At 45.4% G+C, this 14,170-nt stretch overlaps 1 protein-coding gene across 1 annotated transcript in view; it reads left to right on the top strand.

Annotated features, from left to right (window-relative positions):
- cd109 (CD109 molecule) overlaps positions 1 to 14,170 on the top strand; it is a 140,374-nt gene that overhangs the window by 52,848 nt on the left and 73,356 nt on the right. Inside the window, exons 16-18 of the mRNA XM_072580292.1 lie at positions 1,955 to 2,032; positions 2,438 to 2,492; positions 8,958 to 9,078. Of these exons, the coding sequence (XP_072436393.1) occupies positions 1,955 to 2,032; positions 2,438 to 2,492; positions 8,958 to 9,078 (254 nt within the window). The remainder of the gene's footprint in view (positions 1 to 1,954; positions 2,033 to 2,437; positions 2,493 to 8,957; positions 9,079 to 14,170) is intronic.

The following is a 14,170-nucleotide window of genomic DNA, read 5'->3' as shown; positions in this document are numbered from 1 at the left end:
CGAATTTTACAAGAGCTTGGCTATCCAGGGATTCGGCATTGCTTCGCACCCAATCACAGAAAGAAGTCATTCAGCCCATCCCTTCTCTGATCACTTTAACTCACTGCCACTCTCCTGCCTTTTCCCTGGAGCCTCGAACACTCTTTCTATTTAAATACTCATCCAGTGCCCCTCCTAAAATGAACCTGCCTCCACCACATTTCCAGGCAGTGCGTTCCACACCCTAATAACTCACTGAGTGAAAAAAAACTATAATCACCTTGTATTTGCATCTTTTGTAAAACACTTTAGAACTGCACCCTCTAGTTTTCAATCCGTTTATGACTTTGGAATAGCTTTGCCCCCTCTCTAAAGTAGACAAATAGGAGGCTGGGAAAACACAGCAAGTCACCTCCTGATGCTGCCTGGTTTGCTGTGTTCTTCTAGCCTCCTGTTTGTCTACTTTGGATTCCAGCATCTGCAGTTTTCTGCCTCTTATCCCCTAGCCACTCTATCCAGCCCACTCATGTTTCTGAAGACTTCTATCAAATCTCCTCTTGGTCTTCTCTCTTCCAGGGGGATCATTCTCGACTTCTCCAATCTTTCCTTATAACTGAGGTCTCTCATAAACTGCTTCTGCACTCTCTCCAATCCATTCCCCTCCTTTCTATAATATGGCGCCCAGAACTGTACACAATGCTCCAGGTGAGGTCGAACCAGTGTCTTATAAGATGGGTGGGACTCCTTGATGAAGCATGAATGGCTGTAAGACAACACTCTGAATGCAACACAAAGCCTTAAATAATGAGAGAAGGCAGTTAAAAAGAAAGGTACAGGACAAGATAGCAACAGACATAATGTTGCAAATGTATTGAAAGGGGGTAGGAAATCTAGAGTCATGTTGCAGACTTCATACAGGTGGTGCACAAGTTTCCATTTGGTCTTCCCAGTGTAGAAGAGATCAGGTAGTGAGTAGGGAATGCAAGATATACTTCACAGGTAGAACTAGAAGTGAATCATTGGATGAGGTGAGTCTCCGGCACTTGCAGGTGGAGAGGTGATGTAAAGAAGGGAGAAGGTGCTGGTGGGGTTACTGGAATGTTACACAGGAGAGAGCTGCCTTCAGAATGCTGCAGGGTTTGATACGTTTAGGGACGTGAGGCAAAATTGAAGGCTGTTCGCAGCTGAGGCTCTGACCTTTCGAGTGATTCTCCTTTACACAGGGGGGTTGATTCCCAAAGGAGATGGTCACAGGCCAGGCTGCACTTCCTGTGGCCATCTGCAGCATCATAGAGTCATAGAGTCCTCCAGCTCAGAGACAGACCCTTCAGCCCAAACCAGTTCGTGCCAACCAAAATGTCCGTCCACATGAATCCCATTTCCCTGCACTTGAGCTATACCCTTCTAACTCTATCCTATCCATGTATTTTTCCAAATGCTTTTTAAATGTTGTTAATGCACCTGCTTCAACCATTTCTGCTGGCAGCTCATTCTACATACTTACCACTCTCTGTGTAAAAAAGTTGCTCCTCAGATTCCCCTTTATTCTTCCCCCTCTACCCTTAAACTGATGCTGTCTAGTCCTTGATTCCCTAACCCTGGGAAAAAAACTGAGTGCATTCACCCTATCCATGCCTCTCATGATCTTATTCACTTCTCTAAGACCCCACCTCAGTCTCCTACACTCAAAAGAAAAAAGTCCTAGCTTGTCCATCCTCTCCCTACATCTCAGCCCATTGAGTCTTTGTAAATTTCTTCTACACCCTTTCCAGTTTAATAGCATCCTTCGTATAGCAAGGTGACCAAAACTGAACACAATACTCCAAGTGCAGCCTCATCAATGTCCTGTACGACTGTAACATAACTTCCCAACCTCTTTACTCAATGCTCAATGACTGTAGGGACAGAGAGTGCAAAGTGAATTTATTCTTTCCTGAGGACTGAGATGTGATAATAATGTTACTTTTGTCCACAGGTTATTCAGGAATTAAAAAGTGCGATTAAAGATGACACCAAGCAGATTTATGGCCTGCATTCCTTTAACACATTTCAGGTGAGGAGGGGAGTGGGGAGGGCTTGGTGTAAGGCATGAGGGTGGGGGGTCTCCACACAGTGAGGGTGGGGGGAAGTCAGTAGTAAACAGGATGAGGTGGGGTTGGTGGGAGGTGCAGCCTGAATTTAGGCAGGGAGGGTCTCGTGGAGGGTCTGATGTTGGTGGGGAGGGTGGGTGATGTTGTACAAGGCCAGTGAGAGTGTGGTGAAGGTGGGGACAGCCTGGTGAAGGTATGGATCATGGAGGGTTATCCGACAATGCAAGCAACACCAGGGACGAGGTCACTGTCTTCAAACCCGAGACTTCGTCAACACCCCCAGCGTGAGCAATCCCGCCCTTGAAAATAACAACATTCAAAACCACACAAATACTAATTGCAACCTTTTTCTATCTTTTCATTCACAGGACAATGGTTTAATTGTGTTAACAGATGCAACTATTCCATTCAGTGAACCATTCTGTAAGTATGAATTCTCTATATCTCAATGATTGCGTGATTTAGTAATGCCGGTGTTGGACTGGAGTGTACAAAGTTAAAAATCACACAACACCAAGTTATGGTCCAACAGGTGCATTTGGAAGCACCAGCTTTCGGAGCGCTGCTCCTTCATCAGGTGGTTGCGGAGTATAATGCTTCCAAATGAACCTGTTGGACTATACAGGCAGAAGTGAGGACTGCAGATGCTGGAAACCAGAGTTTAGATTAGAGTGGTGCTGGAAAAACACAGCATGTCAGGAAGCATCCGAGGAGCAGGACTGTCGGACTATAACCTGGTGTTTTGTGATTTTTACCAATGATTGCAGGTGCCATTCGAATTATTCCTAAAGGTGTCCAAACATGGCTATGTATTAGATTAGATTAGATTAGATTACTTACAGTGTGGAAACAGGCCCTTCGGCCCAACAAGTCCACACCGCACCCGCCGAAGCGCAACCCACCCATACCCCTACATCTACCCCTTACCTAACACTACGGGCAATTTAGCATGGCCAATTCACCTGACCTGCACATCTTTGGAGTGTGGGAGGAAACCGGAGCACCCGGAGGAAACCCACGCAGACACGGGGAGAACGTGCAAACTCCACACAGAGAGTCGCCTGAGGCGGGAATTGAACCCAGATCTCTGGTGCTGTGAGGCAGCAGTGCTAACCACTGTTGGAGCACTAAGGTAAACTCACTGTGGTCTTGTCAGACTACAGGGCTGGCTCTCTCATTAGAGCTAGTCAACTGGTGGTGGTTAAACCTGGGGGTCACCACATCTCAGGCAAGTGGGGGTGTTTCAGAAGGTGAGTCCTTTGTGGTGATCTCAGTTGGTGTGAGAATTGTACCCACACTGTTGGCATCAGTCTGCATCGCACACTGACCAACTGGTCCCCCTGCAGTACTGCAATGAACAAAGAACAGTACAGCACAGGAAAAGGCCCTTTGGCCCACCAACACTGTGCTGACTCATGACACCTTTTCTAAACAAAAAGTCTTCTGCCTTTACATAGTCTGCTTTCAGCATTTGCAATGGACTGTATCCCTCTATTCCCTGCTTATTCATGCATCTTCTATATCCATCAACAATTTACCTGGACCTCTACCAATGTCATCTAATGCATCCATTGCACCCGATGTGGTGTCCTCTATATCAGGGAGACAGGACGCCTTCTTGCAGTTCGTTTCAGAGAACATCTCTGGAACACCCGCACCCACCAACCCCACTGCCCTGTGGCTGAACACTTCAACTCTCCCTCCCACTCTGTCAAGGACATGCAGGTCCTGGGCCTCCTCCACCGCCAAACCGTTACCACCCGACGCCTGGAGGAAGAACACCTCATCTTCCACTTGGGACCCTGCAACCACACATCATAAATGTGGATTTCAACAGCTTCTTCATTTCCCCTTCCCCACATTATCTCAGTCTCAAGTCTCCAACTCGGCACCACCCTCCAGACCTGTCCATCACTCCCCCCTCTGACCTATCACCTTCTCCCTCACCTTCATCTACCTTTCGCTTTCTCAGCTACCTTTCCCCAAACCCCATCCGACCTCTCAGCCCCGACTCACAAGCTTCATTCCTGATGAAGGGCTTATGCCTGAAACGTCGACTCTCCTGCTCCTCTGATGCTGCCTGACCTGCAGTGCTTTTCCAGCACCACACTCTCGACTCTGATCTCCAGCACCTGCAGTCCTCACTTTCTCCTCCTTATTCATGTATCTGTCAAGGTGCCTCTAAAACATTACTATTGTACACCCCTCCTCCACCTCCTCTGGCCAGCACGTTCCAGGCACTTAACAATCTGTGTGTGAACGAACCTGCCTCACATTCCCTTTAAACTTTTCCCCTTTTTCATTAAAACCTATGCCACATAGTAATTGACATTTTTACCCTGGGAAAAACATGCTGACTGTCCATAGTACCCGGGAGGTGTGGTAGGCCCAGTGTGGTATTTCTGGAATACAGTTGCAGTGATGGTGACCCTGAAGTGGCACTCCTGAAATGGACTGTGATGCAGGGGCATTGATGGGCCTGGAGCCCATTGTGGAGACCCCCTCCTCCATTCCCATGTCAAGCAGAGTACAAGAAGGCAGAAAGGACTGTGTTTTTAATTATATTCTAGTTATATCTTCACATCTTTTGTAACTTGAAGTGGACCTAGAGCACGGCGACATATTACGCTTTTCACTGTATTTATTTGTTAAATACAAGTGACAATTAATCATTCAATTCAATTCTCCCTCTCTCTGCCTCCACTGCTGCCAGACCTAGTGAGTTTCTCCAGGAATTTCTGCTTTGTTTCAGGTGTCCAGTGTCCACAGTTCTTTACGTTATCTTAAGTTTCTCTTCCTCCCTGACTTACTATCAGCAATCCCTTTGTCTGCCTACCCTTATACCTCCCTTTCTCTGGGCTCCATCTCCACCTATTTACTCACTCCTTCCACCCCTCTTCCCAATATCAACATAGAAACCGCCTTTTCCGAGCTGCTATCAGTTCTGAGGAAGGGTCACTGGACTCAAAACATTAACTCCATTTCTCTCTCCAGTGATGGTTCCAGACCCACTGAGTTTCTCCAGCAATTTCTATTCCTGTTCCATATTGGGTGGCACAGTGGCTCAGTGGTTAGCACTCCTGCCTCACAGTGCCAGCCTGGGGTGACTGTATGTGTGGAGTTTGCACGTTCTCCCCGTGTCTGCATGGATTTCCTCTGGGTGCTCCACTTTCCTCCCACAATCCAAATATGTGCAGGTTAGGGTGGATTGGCCATGCTAAATTACCCATAGTGTTCAGGGATGTATAGGTTAGGTGCATTAGTCAGGGAAAATGTAGAGTAATAGGCTAGGGGAATGGGTCTGAATGGGATACTCTTCGGAGTATTGGGCCAAATGGCCAGTTTCCCCTTTGTAGGGATTCCAATATTTTTCCAGCACCCACAGCAATGGTGGAGCACACTCAATGGGCTGAATGCCCTACTTCACCAAATCTCATGTTGTTAATATTTAATTTGATTTTTCATGATTATTACTATGGGGCAAGGTAAGAAGGCAGATAGCAAGTTTATGCCAGAACAGGCACTGAAGCAGTCACACATTAATAGAAATGCCATCTCTCCAATGAGGTGCCAAAATGGTTCCCCACCTGCCCTCTCAGGCTGAAGATAACTGACATCGTTTGAAAACATCATTTTTATTTGAAGATATCATTTGAAAAGGGAAAGAAGAGTTCCCCCTAGTGGTAAAACCAATACTCATTGCTCAACCAATATCATGAACAATGACAGAGCCATTTGCTCTGGCAAATTGGCTACCATATTTCTCACCCTCCAATCCTGGCACTTTCCCCTGCCACTGCAGGAACTGTAAAACCTGTGCCCACACCTCCTCCCTCACCTCTATCCAAGGCCCTAAAGGAGCCTTCCACATCCATCAAAGTTTTACTTGCACATCCACTAATATCATTTATTGTATCCGTTGCTCCCGATGCAGTCCCCTCTACACTGGGGAGACTGGGCACCTCCTAGCAGAGCGCTTTAGGGAACATCTCCGGGACACCCGCACCAATCAACCACACCGCCCCGTGGCCCAACATTTCAACTCCCCCTCCCACTCTGCCGAGGACATGGAGGTCCTGGGCCTCCTTCACCGCCGCTCCCTCACCACCAGACGCCTGGAGGAAGAACGCCTCATCTTCCGCCTCGGAACACATCAACCCCAGGGCATCAATGTGGACTTCAACAGTTTCCTCATTTCCCCTTCCCCCACCTCACCCTAGTTCTAAACTTTCAGCTCAGTAACTGTCCCCTATGACTTGTCCGGACTTGTCCTACCTGCCTATCTTCTTTTCCACCTATCCACTCCACCTTCTCCTCCCTGACCTATCACCTTCATCCCCTCCCTCACTCACCCATTGTACTCTATGCTACTCTCTCCCCACCCCCACCCTCCTCTAGCTTATCTCTCCACGCTTCAGGCTCACTGCCTTTATTCCTGATGAAGGGCTTTTGCCCGAAACATCGATTTCAAAGCTCCTCGGATGCTGCCTGAACTGCTGTGCTCTTCCAGCACCACTAATCCAGAATCACATTTCCTAAATTGCAGAACCTCATGCCCACATTGGCTGAGGGGTGCTTTGGACTGTTTTGAGATTGTGAAATATTCTTGATAAATACAAACCTTTCTTTCATGTTTCCATGACATTTTACTAGTGATGTTCAGTTGTTGTATTATTTCACTTATTTTTCCTAATTGACCTTTCAGAGATGTTATTATATTCTCAGGAGTAGGTGAGACTTGAACCTGGATCTTTCAGTCCAAGAGTAGGGACATTACCACTGTGCCACTAGAGGCTGCTCTTGTTTCAAGAGACCTCCCACTACTGATGGTCTGTCAGACGTTTTTTCTGATCAGTTGTTCAGAGATATGCATGCGTGGAATGAGCTGCCAGAGGAAGTGGTGGAGGTTGGCAAAATCACCACGTTTAAAAGGCATCTGGATGGGTATGTGAATAGGAAGGGTTCAAGAGGGATATGGGCCAAGTGCTGGCAAATGAGACTTGATTAATTCAGTATATCTGGTTGGCATGGACAGGTTGGACCGAAGGGTCTGTTACTGTGCTGTACAGCTCTATGACTCTATGGTATTACATACCACTGGGACTGGAACCCAGGCCACCTAGCTCAGAGGGAGGGACATACCATCACTCCACAAGAGCCCTTCGTGATGCTCAGTTAAGGTGTGGAAGTACCGTTGTTGGGGTGGATAATATTGAAAATCACATGACATGAGGTCAAAGTCCAGCAAGTTTATTTGAAAATACAAGTTTTCAGAGCGCTGCTCCCTTGTCAGGTAGGTAGTAGGGCAGGATCATAGGACACAGAGTTTATGGTAAAAGATTAAAGTATCATACAACTGATGCGATGTACTGAACAAATCTAGATTGCTGTTATGTCTTTAATCACTTAGAATGGGGATGCAGGTTTTGATTGATTAATGCATAAATCCCAGAACTTCTTTCAAGTCACTGCCCTGAAATCTTTTACTTATAAATTCTGTGTCCTATGATCCTGCCCTACTCGCTACCTGATGAGGGAGCAGCGCTCTGAAAGATAGTACTCCCAAATAAACCTACTGGACCTTAACCTGGTGTTGCGTGATTTTTAACTGTGCTCAGTTAAAGCTTTGTGTTAGATCAATTTCAGGTGCCAACACCCAAACATCAGGGAGGTTAATTGCTTGCATGAAGCACCTTTTTGATCAGGCAGTGCAGTTTGTAAATCAATTGATCTTCCTGTCAGTAGCTGAGTGTTCGTATTCAATCTTAGTGATGGAGCAGTAACACACAATCCTTACTTTTATTAGCTTGATGTCAGCTCCTGACGAGAGTTTGTTGGGAGCGGGTTGAGACAATCCCCTGGGTGTAAATGGATGCACTTAGCATCAATGAATTTAAGAGGAGTCTAGATAAATCAATAAAGAGGAAAGAATGGCAGGATTTGCTGATAAGGTGAAGTGGAAAAGAGTGAGAATCACATTTATAAAGCCTCTTTCACCACCGTGCTGAAGCATTTCATAGCCAGTATGGTACATCAGTCAGTTTTGCAATTCGGAAATGCTGCAGCCAATTCGCACACTGCAAGTTCCCACACACTATGATTATGAACAGTTGACCTGCATTTATGATATTGCTGTCTGGGTTAGTATTAGTCCAAGGATAAAGGATCATTTTCATTCACCAGAGAGGGGACTGAGAATTTGGAGTGGATTGGGAATATATAATCTGCTTATTCTGAGGTGAGAATGAGGTACCGCTGGAACATGGCAGGAGAAGGTGCACGTGGAGCACAAATGGTGACCTCACCCTGCTGGGCCAAATGGCCTGTTCGCTCTGAGTACTCTGTAAGTCTATGCAATGAGTTTCCTCAACAATACTCTACTCACCATGCTTTGGAGAAACACCACAGAAATCCAAGATGAAATAACTCCACTGATCCAGCTCCCTCAGAGCCAGGCCTCAGAGTGAACAGAACCCCAGACATTTCTGTTTATACCTGTCAGACAGGGCTCCCTGATCAAATCAGATTAACAGCCCCAATCCGGGAACTCATTCTCTGAGGTCCACCTGGCTGACCTCATTACAATTACTATACAATTAAATTTGAAACTTCAGTCTGCACCTTACATTGGCATTGGAATAGATCTTGCAAAGAAGTAAATAATGACTTAAAAAGGCAGGCAATATAATTACATCTTGGGCAATTTTGCATGGAGAAATTTCATCCAGTTCAAATTATGTAGTAATTACACATGGAATCCAAATTGAGATTTCACAGCAATATGCATAGGGTAAGAACTTTGCACTAGCCTTTTTGTATTAACACTACTATAAATACTGGACAATGTGGACAGAGATCTTTCCTAACCTCATGGATTTTCTTTCTCAGACATAGCCTTCCGTGAAGACGCTGCTGAGTTTGAAATCACAAGCCACTCAGTTGAACCAGAAGATCAGAGAATCAGAACATATTTTCCGGAGACGTGGATGTGGTTGGATATGATAACTGGGTAGGAATTCCATTTCATTGAACATGAGATCCTCAGTAGCTGAGTGCCTGAATGCCTCATGTTGTCATGGAGTCATAGAGATGTACAGCACGGAAACAGACCCTTCAGTCCAACCTGTCCACGCCGACCAGATATCCCAACCCAATCTAGCCCCACTTGCCAGTACTCGGCCCATATTCCTCCAAACCCTTCCTATTCATATACCCATCCAAATGCCTCTTAAATGTTGCAATTGTGCAGCCTCCACCACATCCTCTGGGAGCTCATTCCATACACGTACCACCCTCTGCGTGAAAAAGTTGCCCCTTAGGTCTCTTTTATATCTTTCCAACACTGGATACCTCACTGTGAAGAAGATGAAATTAAACCTTCTCTGTTCTTTGCGGCTGTCTGGTGGTTCAGTGGTTAGCACTGCTACCTTACAGCACCAGTAACCTCGGTTCGATTCCAGTCCCGGGCGACTGTCTGAGTGGAGTTTTCACATCCTCCCCATGTCTGCGTGGGTTCCCTCCTACAATCCAAAGATGTGCAGGTTAGGGTGGATTGGCCATACTAAATTGTCTATAGTGTTCAGGGAATGTGTAGGTAAGGTGCATTAGTTAGAGGTAAATGTAGGATAATAGGGGAGGGGAATTGGTCTGGGTGGGTTACTCTTTGGAGGGCCGGTGTGGACCCTGTTTCCACACTTTAGGGATTTTATGATTAGGCGTTTGCAGGTAACTGGCTTTCAGTCAGGTTTAGTGGGTTCTGAGATGATCGAACAGTTAGTGCACGATCTGCAGACACTGCCACACATGGACCAGGTCATGTCTGACAGTTTGTTTAGGTGATTATAAGACATGGGTTCACTAATGCCCTTTCGGGAAGGAAACTGCCATCCTTACCTGGTCTGGCCTAAATGTGACTCCAGAACTACAACAACGTGGTTGATTCATAACTGCCTTCTGGGCAAGTAGGAACGGACAGTAAATGCTGCCTTGGCAGCGATATCCTCATCCCGTGTATGAATACCAAGAAGAAAATGCAGAAGCAGGCCATTCAGCCCATACCATCTGCTCCATCATTCAAAAGAGGTTGTGACTGATCTGATAAAGCTCAACTTCACTTTAATGCCTTTCCCCCATTATCCACCACTCCCTTACTGACTAAATTCTGTCAATTTTGGCCTTGAATATGCTTAATAACAGCCTCTACAGTCCTCTTTGGTAAAGAAGTCTGCTGATTTGGGCAGCACGTTTGCTCAGTGGTTGGCACTGCTGCTTCATAGCGCCAGGGACCCGAGTTTGCTTCAACCCTCGGGTGATTGTCTGTGTGGAGTTTGCAAATTCTCCCCGTGTCTGTGTGGAATCCCTCTCGGTGCTCCGGTTTCCTCCCACAGTCTAAAGGTGGATTGGCCATAACAAGTGTGGGGTTACAGTGATGGGTCTGGGTGGGATGCTCTTCAGAGGGTCAGTGTGGACTTGATCGACTGAATGGCCTGCTTCCACACATTAGGGAGTCTATGATCATTCATTACCCTCTGAGAAAAGAAATTCCTCCAAATCTCTGCTGTAAATATGCGACCCCTTATTCTGAGATTATGTCCTCTCGTCTAAGACTCTCTCACAAGAGGAAGGAACCATTCTTCATTTAACCTGTTAAGTCCCCTAAGACTTTTATATGTTTTAATGAGGTCACCTCTCAGTCTTCTACATTCCACCAAGTACAAAACTAATCTACTCCACCTCTCCTCATGAGAAAGACCTTCTATACCTGGTACCAGCTGAGTTACACTTCTCTGAGCTGCCTCTTTTCTGTGTATATCTTTCCGTGGATAAAAGACCAAAACTGTGCACATTATTTCAACCGTAGCATTACTAGTGTCTTGTATACTTCCCTACTTTTAAATTCCATTCCCTTCAAAATAAAAACCAACATTTAATTTGCCTTTCTCTTTAACCATTGAACTTGAACCCTAGCTTTCAGTGATTCATATGTTTTGAACAATAAAGGAATTAAGGGATACAGTGAGAGCGCAGGTAAGTGGAGCTGAATTCATGAAAAGATCAGCCATGATCTTATTGAATGGCGGAGCAGGCTCAAGGGGTCAGATGGCCAACTCCTGCTCCTAGTTCCCATGTTCTTATGTTATATTCTTATGCATGAGGACTCCCAAATTCCTCGGTTCCATAGATTTCTGCAGTCTTTTTCCATTTAAATAATATTCAGCTCCTCTATTCTTCCTACCAGGGTGCAGCACATTTCCCCACATTATATACTGTTTGCCAAGTGTTTGCCCACTCGCTTAACCTGTTTATTTCCCTCTGCAGAGTCTTTGTGTCACTCTCATCACTTGTCTTCCTATCTATACTTGGGTTATCCACAACCTCAATATTAGCACACTCACTTTACGTTTGTCTGCCCCCTCTGGAATGTTGGCTTGGCTTCTACTCCTTCCTGCTGACGTCTCTCAGTGTACTCCACACCTTCCCAGGCCAGGGCACTAATGAATCACACGTATATTTCACCCCTTCAGGAATGTGGACTGAGCCATATGGTACTGTGAGGGCAGCAGTGCTAACCACTGAGACACTGTGCCACCTGGCTCTTTCAGAGGATTGAGAGTCTTTGGAATTCCCTTCCTCAAAAGGCAGTACGAGTAGAAACTTTAAATATTTTTAAGGCAGAGAGAGATAGATTCTTGATGACGACAGGGATGAAAGTTTATCAGGGAGGTGCAGGAATATAGAGTTGAGGTTAAAATCAGGTCAACCACGATCTTATTGAATGACAGAGCAGGCTCGAAGGGCTGAGTGGCCAGGTCTTGATTTTTTTTCATATGTTTGTATGAATCATTTGTTATCGGTGCACGTGGTTTGGCTTGATTAAAAATAAACTCATTCTCAAGTTGATTAAAAAATGTTACAGACAATGCAGACATAGGTACAATGGCAGTTGTCATTGTTCTAATGGTGTAGTCATAATGTCCCTACCCCAGAACCAACAGGCTTGGGTTCGAATGCCACATTGGCGAGAAGTCTGTAACAATATCTCTGAGCAGATTGATTAAAACAGTTGAAAGCAGCTCCGAGGCTGGGTGTGCAGAGCTGTCTGTCCCAGGCTGGGTAGGTTATTCTGGGAAGGAGGTCATTGCTGAAATGTCGCCTGCCTCGTTACCCTTGAGCAGATGATGTTGAATCTTCTGTGTGAACCATTACAGTTCATCCAGAAAGACAGTCCTGTTAGAGTGTCCCAGGAATTTCACCAAAATTGGCGGGACAGTGGACAGTGAAGAAGGATATCAAAGATTCCAATGGGATCTTGATCAGCTGGGCCAGTGGGCTAAGGAATGGCATATGAAGGTTTTTTTTTCAGAGGATTGAAAGTTTTTTAAATTCCCTTCCTCGGAACACAGTGGATGCAGAATTAAATATTTTTTAAGGCAGAGGGAGATAGATTCTTGATGACCAAGGGGATGAATGATTATTGGAGTTCAGATTTTGGGACAGTATCACTACACCATTAGTGTAATGACCATTATCACTCTATCTAGTCTGCTTTACTTTTAATATGGAGTTTAAATTAGGTGAATGTGACATTTGCATTTTTGTAAGACAAACCAGGGCAGGACTTATATAGTTCATGGTAGGGCCTTGTGGAGTGTTGTTGAACAGAAAGACAGGGGTGCAGGTACGTTGTTTCTTGAAAGTGTGTCACAGGTGGACAGGATGGTGAAGGAGGCGTTTGGCGTGCTTGCCTTCGTTAGTCAGGTCATTGAGTACAGGAGTTGGGACATCATGTCACAGCTGTACAAGAGATTGGTGAGGCCACATTTGGAGTACTGCATGCAATTCCAGTTGCCCCACTGTAGGAAGGATGTTATTAAACTGAAAAGGATGCAAACAAAGATTTACAAGGATGTTTCCAAGGCTGGAAGGTTTGAGTTATAAGGGGATGCTGAATAGACTAGAGCTCTTTTCCCTGGAATGTCAGAGGCTGAGGAGTGACCTTATAGAGGTTTATAAAATCATGAGGGGCATGGATAGTTTGAACAGCGAAGGCCTTTTCCCCAGGGGGGGGGAGTCCTAAACTAGAGGGCATAGGTTTAGGGTGAGAGGGGAAAGATATAAAAGAGTCCTGTGGGACAACGTATTCACGCATAGGGTGGTGCATATATGGAATGAGCTGCCAGAGGAAGCTGATGAAGGGCTTTTGCCCAAAACGTCGATTTTGCTGCTCCTCGGATGCTGCCTGACCTGCTGTGCTTTTCCAGCACCACACTCTTGACTCTAATCTCCAGCATCTGCAGTCCTCACTCTCGTTTAAAAGGCATTTGGATGGGTTCATGAGTAGGAAGAGTTTAGAGGGATATAGACCAAATGCAGGCAAATGGGATTAGTTCAGTTTAGGAAATCTGGTCGGAATCGATTAGTTGGGCCAGAAGGGCCTGTCTCTGTGGTATATGACTCTATGACTGTATAATGTTGATATGTTTGGTCTTTGGCTGGAGGGGGACGGGGCACAGGTAGAAATGTACCTCATCAATACCTAAGCATGGAAACCATTTGTGTCTAGAAAATCACCTCATGGATACAATGTTAGGTGTTCAAATTCAAGCTCATGAAATGATTTCAAGCAAAGTATTGCACTTATTCTCCAGAGTTCTGGTCTCCATATTGTAGAAAGAATAGAGAAGCACTGGGGAAGGTGCAGGAATGATTGACATGGACGATACCAGGGTAGATTGGAAAGTTTTCAAACAAATGTACAATGGATGTTGGAGATCTGAAATAAAACCTGAGAGTGCTGGAGAAACCCAGGAGGTATGTGCACACCAGTAGAGAGGGAGAAAGAGTAAACATTTTGACTCCAATGTGACTTTTCTTCAGAGCTGTAAAGTGAGGAGGAAAAGTGATGGGTTTTCTCTTGTTGAGAAAGGTGAGGAGCAGTAAGGGGAAGGTCAGGGGAAGATCAGCAGAAGGTTACAGACCGGGGACATTAGTGTCACACATACTAAAATAACAATGAAATGCATGAATGTCAAAAATCTGCACAAGAGCAAGAGGTTTGATAAGGAAAATGCATGTAAAAATGTAATGGAATTCAAAACCAA

Source organism: Chiloscyllium punctatum, chromosome 11, assembly GCF_047496795.1.
Source record: "Chiloscyllium punctatum isolate Juve2018m chromosome 11, sChiPun1.3, whole genome shotgun sequence".
Taxonomy (NCBI): domain Eukaryota; kingdom Metazoa; phylum Chordata; class Chondrichthyes; order Orectolobiformes; family Hemiscylliidae; genus Chiloscyllium; species Chiloscyllium punctatum.
Note: the sequence above shows the minus strand (reverse complement) of the source record. Positions and strands in the feature narration are given on the sequence as shown.